General features: G+C 54.9%; 3 protein-coding genes across 3 annotated transcripts; 2 read left to right on the forward strand and 1 right to left on the reverse strand.

Moving 5' to 3' along the window:
- Positions 1-823: 823 nt before the first annotated feature.
- Positions 824-2,297, forward strand: B0T26DRAFT_641221 (aspartic peptidase domain-containing protein; the record flags this gene model as incomplete). Its single annotated transcript, XM_060437310.1, has 2 exons — positions 824-1,012; positions 1,065-2,297. 2 exons carry the CDS (start codon positions 824-826, stop codon positions 2,295-2,297), a joined length of 1,422 nt encoding a protein of 473 aa, XP_060298256.1.
- A 2,039-nt stretch (positions 2,298-4,336) lies between these two features.
- Positions 4,337-7,144, reverse strand: B0T26DRAFT_641331 (kinase-like domain-containing protein; the record flags this gene model as incomplete). The annotated part of the gene is made up of 2 exons (XM_060437325.1): positions 4,337-6,667; positions 6,728-7,144. 2 exons carry the CDS (start codon positions 7,142-7,144, stop codon positions 4,337-4,339), a joined length of 2,748 nt encoding a protein of 915 aa, XP_060298257.1.
- Positions 7,145-9,419: 2,275 nt separating this feature from the next.
- Positions 9,420-10,446, forward strand: B0T26DRAFT_213584 (uncharacterized protein). Its single transcript, XM_060433807.1, has one exon. The coding sequence runs from the start codon at positions 9,560-9,562 to the stop codon at positions 10,271-10,273; it is 714 nt and encodes a 237-aa protein (XP_060298258.1). The 5' UTR covers positions 9,420-9,559; the 3' UTR covers positions 10,274-10,446.
- The last annotated feature ends 2,050 nt before the right edge of the window (positions 10,447-12,496 follow it).

Raw genomic sequence — 12,496 nt, forward strand, 5'->3', positions numbered from 1 at the left:
TCATGGCGCCCAGCGCAAGGTGAGACTTCCGTCTTCCGCAGTCTGTCTCGGGAAACCGGCTCCCCTACCCTCTGCCCTCTGCCCCCTGTCTCCTTGAGCCCCCCTGCTCGATGGATGGACGCATCGTGGAGATCGGTCGAGACTCGTCTCGGTACGTAGCAGGTAGCAGTAGGGTCTTGTAGCTCGTGGTTCCCAGTTTGCTGCTTGCTTCGTCTCTCGTTTTGTTTTTGTTTTTGTTCTTGTTCTTGTTCTTGTTCTTGTTCTTGTTCTTGTTCTTGTTCTTGCTCTTGCTCTTGCTCTTGCTCTTGCTCTTTCTCTCCTCTTACAGCTGAACTGCCCGTCGTCTACTTTGGGGAGAGATACCTGCCTAGTGATAGCTCGACGTCTGTTGTTTTACCCCTTGGCCGACTATTTCCGTCTCGACAAATAAACTCAGCACTTGGGCTTAGTGAGGGGCTAGTTCGAGGTCTCTCCGGTCTTGCCTCGATCCCAGCCCAGGCCACTGCACTGGCAACAGCATCGGCTTACACGGAAACCCTGAACCCCGGAGGGTGACGAATCTCCCCCCCCCTCTCAGGCCTCAGGCCTCGCATTCTCAGCAGTGTTTGCGCACGCACTGCCTCAAAAGTCACCGCCACCGAAACAAAGCCTGTTGTTTGTATATAGAAGCCATAGTCTCACCCAGGCTTCGTTCTCACCTGTCCCCATGTTATTGTTATAGCATCACGAGACATTTTTCTTGGTTGTGCCGCCCGCCCTGCCTGGACCCCCCTTGGACCTTGGATATCGACCCTGCCGGCACCGAATCGGACGGACGTGGAAAATGAGAACTGCAGCGGTTTTGGCCTTGGTGGCCTCGGTCCTCACAACAACCGAAGGCCTGACAATACAACAAAGGCAGAATGGGCCCAGAATCGTCGGTCTGCAGACCGAGAGGCGGCCGGTCTTAAACCCGGCGCACCGGGACAAGTTAAGGAGGAGAGGCACTCTAGCCGTCAGCCTAGACAACGAGGTAATTATGTCTCATCTCGTCTTCTACACTATGCACCGCTAACCGGGCCCAGGAAACACTATATTTCATCAACGCAACTATCGGCACACCCCCAAAGTCCCTGAGGTTGCACCTCGACACGGGCAGCAGTGATCTATGGGTCAACACCCCGAGCTCACAGCTCTGCAGAGAGTCGTCCCAACCCTGCAAATTCGCAGGCACCTACACGGCAAACTCTTCGTCCACATACGAGTACATCGGGAGCTACTTCAACATATCATATGTTGACGGCTCGGGCGCTGCCGGAGACTATGTCTCGGACACGGTCAGTTTCGGCGGCCAGAAGCTCGATAGGTTGCAGTTCGGCATAGGCTACTCGAGCACAAATGCCCAGGGCATTCTGGGCATTGGCTACGCCCTCAACGAGGTCCAGGTTGGCCGCGCCGGTAAGCCTGCCTACAACAACCTGCCAGCGGCCATGGCAGCCGACGGCTTGATCCAGTCCAACGCATACAGCCTGTGGCTCAACGACCTCTCCTCCAACACGGGGAGCATCCTCTTTGGAGGCGTCGACACAGAAAAGTACACGGGCGACCTGCAGACCCTCCCGGTCCTAGCCGAGCGCGGCGTCTTTGCCGAGTTCCTCATCACCCTGACGTCGCTCAAGGTCGCCGGCACCACCGTCGCCGACAACATGGCGCTGGGCGTCCTGCTCGACACGGGCTCGTCTCTCACCTACCTGCCCGACGCGGTCGTCCAGGACATCTACAACGACGTCGGCGCCCAGTACGACAGCGAGCAGGGCGCGGCCTACGTCCCCTGCTCCCTGGCCCGGAACACGTCGACCATGGACTTCACCTTCTCGTCGCCCACCATCTCGGTCGACATGAACGAGCTAGTCCTGGACCTCGTCACGTCGAGCGGCACGCGCCCCACCTTCCAGAACGGCGTCCCGGCCTGCCTCTTCGGCATCGCCCCCGCCGGTAGCGGCACCAACGTCCTGGGTGACACCTTCCTCCGCTCTGCCTATGTCGTCTACGACCTCGACAACAACCAGATCTCGCTCGCCCCCACAAAGTTCAACTCGACCGCGTCCAACGTGGTCGAGATTGGCACGGGCGCCAACTCCGTCCCGGGCGCCACACTGGTGGCCAACCCCGTGGCCGCTACCGCCGGCGTGTCCAACCCGTCCTTGTCCAACGGACTGGGCCTTGGTAGCTCGGCCGGGAACACTTTTGCCCCCGTCTTGAGCGCCATAGTTGCCGTCTCGGTGGCGCTGGTCTCGGGCGTTATGATCATTTTATAGCGCGGCTTTTTTCTTATATTTCTTTTTGGATTGGCATACACTCTGCATACCACGGGGAGTTTTTGTTTTTGGAGGTTATCATTTACTTTTTTCCAACGCATAATCATTCAAAAGGGGCGGGGCACAACACATTTCTTTTCTCTCTGGAATGTCGATTAAAAAAGGGGGGTTCCAAAGGGCGACGATATCATGCGATTCTTCTTCTTCTTCTGTTCATATGTTATACACCACGGCGGCACTCATTGCATGCATATGGTGGGTAAAGGCAGACCAATCAGTCCCGGAGGCGGGCGGTTCTGGATTAAAGCATCATCATGGCAGGGGAAGGCAGGCAGGCACTTTTGGTTTGGTTTGGCTTAACTGGAAGGAAGATAAACTGAGATTTTACATTTTTTATCTTTCACAGATTTTGAAGTCTAGACATTGCTGAGACTGTTGAGACGGCGCTGGTATATTGTTGATATATACCTAGACTCGGTTTTAGCTGTCTCTATCATGTATCTGTCGTGTATAAAGGGGCTAGTCGGTACAGTACATACCATTGAACGACCGCGTTACTGCCAGCCCCCCCTCCCCTCTCCCTTGTTCATTCCATTCTTATTATATGATGGCATATGGTAGCAAACCGATAACTGGACATGGAAAGCAAAGCATATCAACTCCCTAGGCAGTGAAAACCATCTACTGGGCTTGATCCATCGGGTTCCCGAAACACAGGACGCAGATGGACGGATACACGGCAACTACCCGACCTCTAAATGGGGCGGGCTACAGCTCCTGCCACATACCGACCACCTTACCGACATATCGTCCAGCAAGTGCGTTGCTGAGGGTATAGTATAGCACAGTGCTGCGGTATACTCGGAAACGCGAGGTATGTGTGCTTTTACGGGTTTGTCGGCTCTAGCAACGCCCAATGAAGGGTCGCGCTGGGTGGGCTCCTATTAATAGAGCAGAAAGAGGTGAGGGTAAACAGCGGGCACGCCAGCATGTCTGAACGAGTAAAATAGGTGTATATAGAGGAGAATTAATTAATCAACTCTAAACCCAGCCTCCTCCTCCTCGGACAGAATTGGGCATGTGTACGCTATTTTATCTTTTTTTGGTCGTCGACTTTATCGAGAAGCCATTCCACAAGTCAAATGTATATGTGGTATAGCAATACAAATAACCAGCCTCCAGACACCCAAGCAAATGCACAAACACGTGCAAAAAGCAAAGGTACAAGCTACGCACGTACGCGATATATTTTAATATTTTATTTCATCTACTCTAAAAGCGAGTCCCACAAATTAGATTTATCACCAAGGTGAAAATAGCTTATACCTATTACCATGCACGCACTAAAATGGTCACAATCAACTTGTACGTGATATAGATGTATCTTGTGTGGCCGAGTCTCGCACAGACCAGAGAATATAAATAATGATAACCCAGCACCACAAAGGCAGATCGGGGGAGACTTGGGGCACCCAATTGAAGTGTAGCGAGGAGTACAAGAATTATTGCAAGCAACTTCCAATTTGTCCTCTCCCCATCCAGCGTCCCCCCCCCCCCCCAAAAAAAAGACCCGGTGCGTACACGAATAGGTAAACAGGCAGGTAAGGTAATAATAATCGTTTAACCACTTCTTTGAGGCTAACATATCCCATAATTCGTGACATTCAATGTAAATGCTTTCCATCTTTCTGCTCCTCCGTGCGTACGTGTCGAGGTGGAGATAGTAGTAGTAACCCATGAGAAAAAAGTCCCGCTCGTTCCATGCGTGTATCTAGGGGCCATCCAGCGACCGAGAAACATAAATTCAGAAACCCCCCCCAGCCATCCCTTGAGAATGCGAAGAGTGATCAATTGTATGTACCAACACATCAATCTCTATGACCGCGTCACGTCCACTTATGTCCTTCATTGTCGTCCATCGACTCATCAAATAAAACATGTCTTGTCCCTGTATCAAAAATGTAGCGTGCTAGCTGGCTCTACAATAAATCCTAGGCATCGAGAGCGGGAAAATGCCGCTTAGGTAGTAGGTAGGTGGTTTATGTGGCCGGCGTTAGGAAGGGGCTTAGCATTAGATCGTCGGCACTTGGGCGCTTGTTGTGGTCCATCTCAAAGGTCTGGACAAGGAACTGCTTGGCCTCTTCGCTGGCATGGTCTGGGATTGTGGGAGCGGCCTTGGATCCACCAATCTTGAAGATGGCCTGCAACTGGGTGCAGTCGGGAAACGGGTGGGTGCCCGTCATCATCTCAACGACGAGACAGCCCAGGGACCAGATGTCTGCTTTGCGCGTGTACGAAGTCTGCTTAACAACCTCGGGCGCCATCCAGAAGACGGAACCCTGAAGAGATGGCCGATGTTTGTTGTTGTTGGCGCCGTTGAGGATGTTTGTCGCCTCGAGTTTCTTTGAGATACCAAAATCGGAAATCTTGATGGTGCCCTTGTTGTCCACCAGGATGTTGGCACCCTTGATGTCGCGGTGGATAATGTCGCGGTTGTGGAGATACGACAGGCCGTTGAGGATCTGCCGGACGAAGCTGCGAACGAGAGGCTCCGGCAATGCGCCATACGAGTTGAGCATGGTCTGCACCGAGCCACCAGGCACGTACTCGAGGAAAATATTGAGATACTCGGCCGACGAGCCGCATCCCAGATACTGCACAATGTTGGGGTGTCGGAGGTCACGCAGGAGGCTAATCTCGCGCTTCAAAGCCTCTATCATGCTCTTCTTCCTCGAATCGCTCTGGCTGTTGGCGCTCGCGCCGGGCGCCTCGACCTGCTTCACAGCAAGCAGCTCACCCGTGACGGCGTGCAGTGCGAGATAGACGGAACCGAAAGATCCCTGGCCGATCAAGGCACCCTTCATCCACTTGCTGTCGTCCCACGATTCGCCAGCGAGGAAGCTCTGCAGCTCCTCGTCGGCGTCTTCTCCATCCTCGTTCAGGGCCTGGTTGACCTCCTGGATGGAGCCCCCGGAGCCGGTTGTGCTCTCGCCGTCGAAATAGCTGTGCCTTACGTGCCCGTCAGGGTCGGTGATGCTCAGCGCAGCCGTGTCGGAGCCGCTATCGGCGAAGGAAATGTACGACTTCCGGTTTGGCTCCGTTGGGGATGATTCCTCCTGGAGAGTGTCAAGCACAGAGGAAGCAATCGAGTCCCGATACCCGTGCGGCATTCTCCCCTGCGCGTCGCGAGGACGGACCTTGGCGATTTGGTTGGAGGCGGTCAGCCAACTGTCCGCAATGGTGGGGATGGGCGGGGCATCTTGGATGCTAGAGGCAAAGCTCATGGTGCTGGCAACGCTCAGGCGGCTGTTTATCTTGCTGAGACGGGCAGACCGTCGCATGGACAGGCGAGCTGTCCTGTCGATTTGTTCTCTTGAGTGATCCGGAAAGTAGCTCGTGAGATCAGAGGCGATGAGCTCGCTAGGCGGCCTCAAGCCACCGAACTGGCGGAGCCCGGGGACACCTTTGCGACGGGGCCCGGCTCGAGGCGTCTCCACCGGGGCCGGCCGCTCCAGATCCCTGGCCGCATTATAGACATTTCTCTCTCGGTCCTGGTACGAGACGGGGGAGAGGGGCGGCTGCATGTTCTCCCAGCTCTCGCCGAGGACTTTTTGGATCTTGAGCTGGCTCTGTTTAGTTATGTTTTCGAGGGCACGGTTGTGGTTCTGCTGGGCTTCTTCCATGCCGATGGCGGCAGCCCTCTCAAGCTCCGACATCCCGGGTTCTCCAGCAGGAACACGTCTCAGAATCAGACGGTTCCGTTCCGGGCGGGTGTGGTCCTTGATAACCCTCCACAGTTCCGTGTCTCCCAGACGCCGACACTGCTTCGGATCAGGGTCTACGCCTGCAAGAACCCAGAAGCAGTAATTCCGCTCGTGGTCCTCGCGCAGGGCAAACTTGCGAAGAGTGACTCGCATGACTTCCTCGCATGTGTTGCAGTCGGCAATCTTGACAACTTTGGTTACACCCCCCGTGGAGATGACACGGATCACGTCCTGGCCCTGCGGAAGCGCGGCCATGAGCGAGCCGTCCATGCTGGAATTGTTTCTGGTGTGTGCCGGCACCAATCTGCCAGGGAGCGCATCGGGAGGAGACATGGGGAATCTCGACGATGCGGTGGGTGTCTGTTGGCTCGAGTATCCCTGTGGCTGGGCATATCGTTGCCGGCCGGCCGCTCTGAAGTCGGTGCCGGGTAACGGCGAAGTCGGCCTCGAGGACGGCTTTGAGGGGTCTACGACGGCGGACATGTCGTATTGGCGCGAGTATCTCTTGTTCGCCAAATTAGGGGCAGCCGTCCTGTTCCCAGGGTTCAGGGGCCGCGGCGAAGCCGATGGCGGCATATACTGAACGTCAAGCCCACCAAACGAGTCCTGAAGCCGCAGTTAGATAGGAACAACTACAGATAGGGGAAAGTTCTCGCGGCAACCTACCCTATTCCGCTTCTTCTGATTCGCGTATGTCTTTGTCCGCAGCTTCTTAATGCCCAGAAACAACCGGACGCGGTCACCGACTTTATCTATTCCCATCTCCTTGAGGACCTCCTTGTCCATCTCGAGGAGATTCTCGCCGTTGATGTGGTTCTTTCGAAATATCTTCTCGTACTCGCCGCATTTGACACTCCTGAGGTAGTCGCAGACCTGGTCCTCGTTCCAGTTCTTGACCGACGAGGGCCCGTCGACGTCGGAGAATTCGGACTCGGTAGGGCTGGCGAAGGACTGGCTCGCCATGGGCACGGCAGGAGCGCGTCTGCTGGGCGGGTATGCTGTTTGCGGCGTGGTTGCCATCAGACCCGAGGGCTGCTGAGAGCCCAGCGTGGCCGAAAACGACTTTGACGCCAACATGGCCATGATGACGACGGGGGGTTATCAAATCGACAGCATGAGTGCAGAGGCGAGGAGGCGATAGAGCCAGAGGGTGGGCGCGATGGGGGTGTTGGTCTTTTTTGGCTTGTTTGTTTGGTGTTGCCGGCGGCGCAGCGAGGCCCTTGCGCAGGGAACGCACGACGAACGACGCTATCTTGGAATAGGGGGAGCTTCGGGTTGTCGCGTTCCTTTGGAACAGGGCAGCACAGCACGGATACTGATACTAGTATCTGTGGGGGTGGCAAGGTGGTGACAAAGGGTATCCAGCCCTCTTCACCGTCTGTCAGCAGGCCAGCGGCGGCTTGCTGATGCGGGAAGGAGACGTGTCTGTCGGGCGCGCTGCACGAAGCAGCAGCAGCAGGATCCCTGAGGCGGTTTGGTGTTGGTCGACCGGCAAATCCAATTTCAGATCCCTCGAGCACCGTTGGTGGCGGGCCAAATTCTTTCTTTTCTTTTCCCTTTTCGTGATGGCAACGCGCAGCTGGGCGGGGCAGCAGAGCAGAGACAGAGCGCTGCTTACAACAAAATAAAGAGAAAGGAAAGAAAGATGACGCCCAGTCCCCCGTCAGTAAACGATGTCTGTGGGTTGAGGAGTCAAGGATCTCGTGTCGATGGGACGGGGAGGGGGCACAAGGTAGTCAAGTAATCCCGTATTACGGGTTACTGCCTCCAATCCGGGGAGATACTATGAGGCCGGGTAGTATGTATGTGTGTATGTACAGTACATACGTATTTCGCAAACAAGCTAGAAAAACGAGGCCAGGTCAGGGGCTGCAGCTGCAGGACTACCTCCCTACCTGGGCGTGAGTGAGTGGGACGAAACCCCGAAGCTGTGGATTCCATGGAAATTTCAAATTGCCTTGGGGGCAATTCAGGCTGGATGAAGGGCCGGCGCTGCCTGCTGCTTGCCTGGACTGTGTCTCTCCCTGCTGCGCTGCTTGGTGGTGAAGTGCAGCGCGCTCCCCTTGTGGGGGCATGGGAGGGGGCGGCGGCGGCGGATTGATTGGATGGGCTGCCAACGCGCTCACCAATCGCTTGAGGCTGCCCCCTGGATTTGAAACCGAGCACGGTCCAGGTAGGGCGCTTGTTCGCAATGTCGTATCGTATTCAGAACGGCAGAACCCTGGGCTGATGACCAAAATACACACACAGCTATCCGTAATCCCGTCTCACCTCAACAACATAACGGCCGCCGCGAAGGGCGCTCGTTGCAAATATCGCGCAGTTCTCGGATACATAGTATTTTTTTCTGTTGCTTTCATATCCTGACACCGGCCCATCGTTTCCGGATGGCGAGACGGAAAGTGAAGCCTACTCGGAGTGTAAAGTCGATCAGCCTCCAACAAGTTCGTCTCGAAACATCCCGATCGATGCAGTCAACCAGTGCCAAGGCCCAAGGCGGAGAGACCAACCAGGTAAGGGTAGGATGGTAGCTCAACCCGAGCGAACATTTTACCATGCGTACTATGGTATACATGCCCACCTTCCTCCTACTAGGTAGGTACTATACCGGAGATCGATAAATTCGATACAGGTTTATAGCATGCTAGCAGCTTACATCAAGTCACAACATGTACTGGTCCAACAGTCCAACAGCCCAACGAGCAGTTCATCGCTAAGTTATCAACCGCAGAGGGAGCTGTAGGCAAAGCTTAGTCTTGGGTCGACGGCAGAGGGAAATGGCTGCCAATGCGATGCACTTTCACCACTCTCCAAAGCGGCGCGGCGATCGAGTCCGTATCCTGCGGGTAGCACAAAGCCAGCATCACCTGCCTAGGTGCTTGTCCTTGGTGCTGCTGTGTTGCGGCCCAGGACTGTAATTATGGATGCTTCCAGCTTCCATCGCCACTAGCGACTCGTGAAGGGGGGCTGAGACAGCCGATTCTTTGAGTTCGGCCCCCAGCGAATTAGTTTCGGAAATCAGACCGCCCAATCAAAGGCAGCTGTCTGAACTTGTGTGCCTTTTCACGGCGCCCACCTACCTTGCCTGCGCCAACTGCAAACTTCTCTGAGCTGGCGTCGTCAGTGCCTACATAGTAGGGGGGGTCTGGAAATAGGCTGGTATGTGTGGTGGGATGGGATGTATTGAATTTCAAACCCAACGCGCCGTATTCCGTCATCCGTGCATGCAGGTATTTTAGTTGCGAGCAGCCAAGTGACTGTAACGAAGCTTTTCAGGTTCTGATTGGGATCCCCGCGGGCGGACGGAGAAGACAGGCTAGAACCTCGCCGCCTGAAACGGTAGCCGTTTCATCAACCACCAATGCCTAAAGAGATCGGCAGGTCCCGCATGATAGCACAGAGCTCCTCTTTCCCGCACACATCGTCGCCTTCTCTCTCGTCCCCGTGCTAACGTCCGATACCCCTATCGGAGCATTGACCAGCACCGCCAGGGGACAAATGAAGTCATTGAACCCAAGAGCGGGAGGAATGGCATTGTGCAGGTGCAGAAGGAGCCCAAAGCTCCCGCCCATCATTATATTCTCCATGACATCGAGATTTGAGATTTGTGGCCCGGTTCATCGGCCCACCGTGGTACAGGAGATCACAGCCCATCGCTATCCACTATGCAGTACTATGCAACATTGCAGTCGACAGAGAAACAGAGGAAGCAAAAGCCGGGTCACGTTGCAAACAGTTTCGAATCATCTGGCGGTCTGCAATTGTACTGGTATCAGCCTACATCAGACGATCCAAAAACAAACTGCCGGGCTTTTTGCGTGTGCTGTGGACTATTCGAGACGGAGTGAGCGGGCGGGCTGGTGGGTGACGCTGCCAGCCTCAGCCGTTGGTGGCTGGGTGCCGGTGAAGAAGAAGATAAAAGGACCGCATCCGTTATCAGCAACTGCGGCCTGCTTGCATCGGACGTTTCTGACTCTTCCTACGGAGACCCATGCAGGCAGTCAGCCCCCTCGTCCACCATTCACCATTGCTCCACCCATGCTATTGCTGCCGTACCAAGGAAGGGGCCGGTGGAGGAGTGACGGGCAGGCGCGACGCTGGGCCGCACACGCGTCTGGGCGGCTTCGGTGTGAGGGAGCAAAAAAACCTGAGCGGAGGTGGACAAAAAGGCCCGTGAGGGCACGGAATAGCCGCCCATTCCATTTCCATTGACATGTGCCGCCCGGAGGGCCCACGGCACTGTGTAGTGTGTATGGTATGTACCCTGCATCATGCATCATGGGATTTCCAAAACTGCCTACATTGGCTGCTAGTTGAGTACTGAGTAGTGTCGAAAACATTGTGCCACGCCCTGAGCAGTCCTATCACCATGTCTAGATGTATGTGCAGACGAATCCATATCGTCACATTTGGCTTGAGAAACACAACATTGCTAGCACTGCTCCTTCACAGCACGTTCCACGTTCCTCTTTGCCGGGGTCGACGTCTTGTTGGTTACTTAAATTTTGTTCGATCGAACATGAAACGAAGCTCTGATCTGGGAATAGAATTCTAAAGATGGAATGGAATGCCGGGCACAGAGCGGAACAACAACATTATCTCAAACTCAGCCCAGTGGCCCGAAAGTTGCGGCAACAGCTTTTTATAACTTTTAACTACTTGGCGTCAGTGCTTCCCTCATGGGCGAGTCCGGTATTTTCCTCTTTTGGGACGCCACCTTCAAGTCTCAGGTCGTCAAAACACCAATGGCGAGGAGAAGCCAGACACGGGAAGACAGGCTTGACAAAGTTCAGCCACAATACGCAGCTACGAGGGGGGGAAGTCGTGCTAAAGTCGTGCTCCGGAGATGTCGAGGTCAGGCAACTCGAACCTGAGGTAAGTCTTCGTAAAGTCCAGCTTGAGCTTGCCACGTTGCACACTCGGCAAGAACCCAACCAACTATGACGGGAACTACCGTGACCGGGCGTGAACTAGCAGTGCATAGTAAGCACCAGCGACCACTCCGGCCTTTTCCAGGTTTTGGGACATGATAACGTTAATCTCTGACCTTTTGACACGCAACACGTGCATAGAAAACATGTGTTTTGTGTTTTTTCTTCTTAAAATTCCTAACCGTCACACGAGAGCCGGGAATGCCCCGGCCGACCGCACGGATATCAAGACGGACAGTAGCAATTCCCATCAATCGGGCAATGGAGGCGGAATTTGGCAAGCACTGGATGGTAGCAGTTACCCGTATCTTATCGGCAACATTGCTCAAATGCGTCAAACCCAGCAAGACGAAGCCGAACGCAGAAGGCTCGCCCGTAGATTACCTACTGCGTATGGATTCCGAGCTCGCCATTGGACAGGAATGATCGGAGCTCCAGCTGCACTAGCGAATTGAGATGGGGCCGACCGACCCCATTGGCTAGCAGGCTCCCAGAAGCAGGTTCGATAACATCATCCCGCAGCAAGTTTCCCCGCCCTGATTCCACGACCGGATCGCCCTCCAGAATGGCTTCTAATTCGACGGGCGTGGGGACTAGGCTCTGCGCGAATTGGAGCAGTGCAGCGCAGTTTTGTGATGTGCTGGCTGGCTGGCTCGGTGGCAGCCGCGTGCAGCGTGGCCCTGCTGTGGTGCGATCCAGTTTCCAGTTTCCAGTCACCAGCTTGGTTTGTTCTAAATGGAGGTGGAAAGATAGCCGAGTCGTTTGAAATCCAAACCTCCATTTCATTACTTTACTCCGTACCCGTACCTGCCGTTCGTCGCTCTCTCGGTGTCCCATGTGCTTCAACCCCCACCGGGGCCTGGTTCTCTCTGCGGGACGCGCCATCCATCTGGGGGACCTTCGACCTTGAATATGCCGGGGCACGTCCCTCTCTACTGCCGTCATCGACATTGACATCGACGTGCGCCGCCCCGACCGCTTGAAGGCTCTTGCACTAGTTCCAGACTCTAGGCGTCCTTTCTACGTCTGCCGAAGTTAGAGACGGTAGGCCTTATCTCTTCCTGATTCTAGCAGTCGACTTTCCCTGTGCAGTGTTTGTTGGATGAGACACAACAATTCGAGCTCGGGCGCCAAAAAGTGCCGATGAACTGATCGCACATGCCCACCGCTCGCAGCCCGACCATACAGTACATACAGCACACATTATGATGCGCACTGAGGGCTTTTGACTACCCTGGGTGTCCTAGGTCTTCACGTCTCCGCACTGGCAAAAATGGTCTTTTCTGACCGACGTCGACCGAGAAGAATCTGAACAGGACAGAGCGGAGCAGATCAGAGTATTTCCAAGGACCAAACCAAAACCTTCGGGCCAAGGCTAGGTCTTCCTAGTTCTACAGCTAAGACTACAGGCTTCGTACCCCATTGTGGCACCCATCTACGGGGTACACGAGAATCCACGGGGCAGGGCAGTACAGGATAGCATGGCAGAGTGCTTGACATTGGA

The sequence above is a fragment of the Lasiosphaeria miniovina genome (assembly GCF_030549165.1).
Source record: "Lasiosphaeria miniovina strain SMH2392-1A chromosome Unknown B0T26scaffold_3, whole genome shotgun sequence".
In the NCBI taxonomy this organism is placed as follows: domain Eukaryota; kingdom Fungi; phylum Ascomycota; class Sordariomycetes; order Sordariales; family Lasiosphaeriaceae; genus Lasiosphaeria; species Lasiosphaeria miniovina.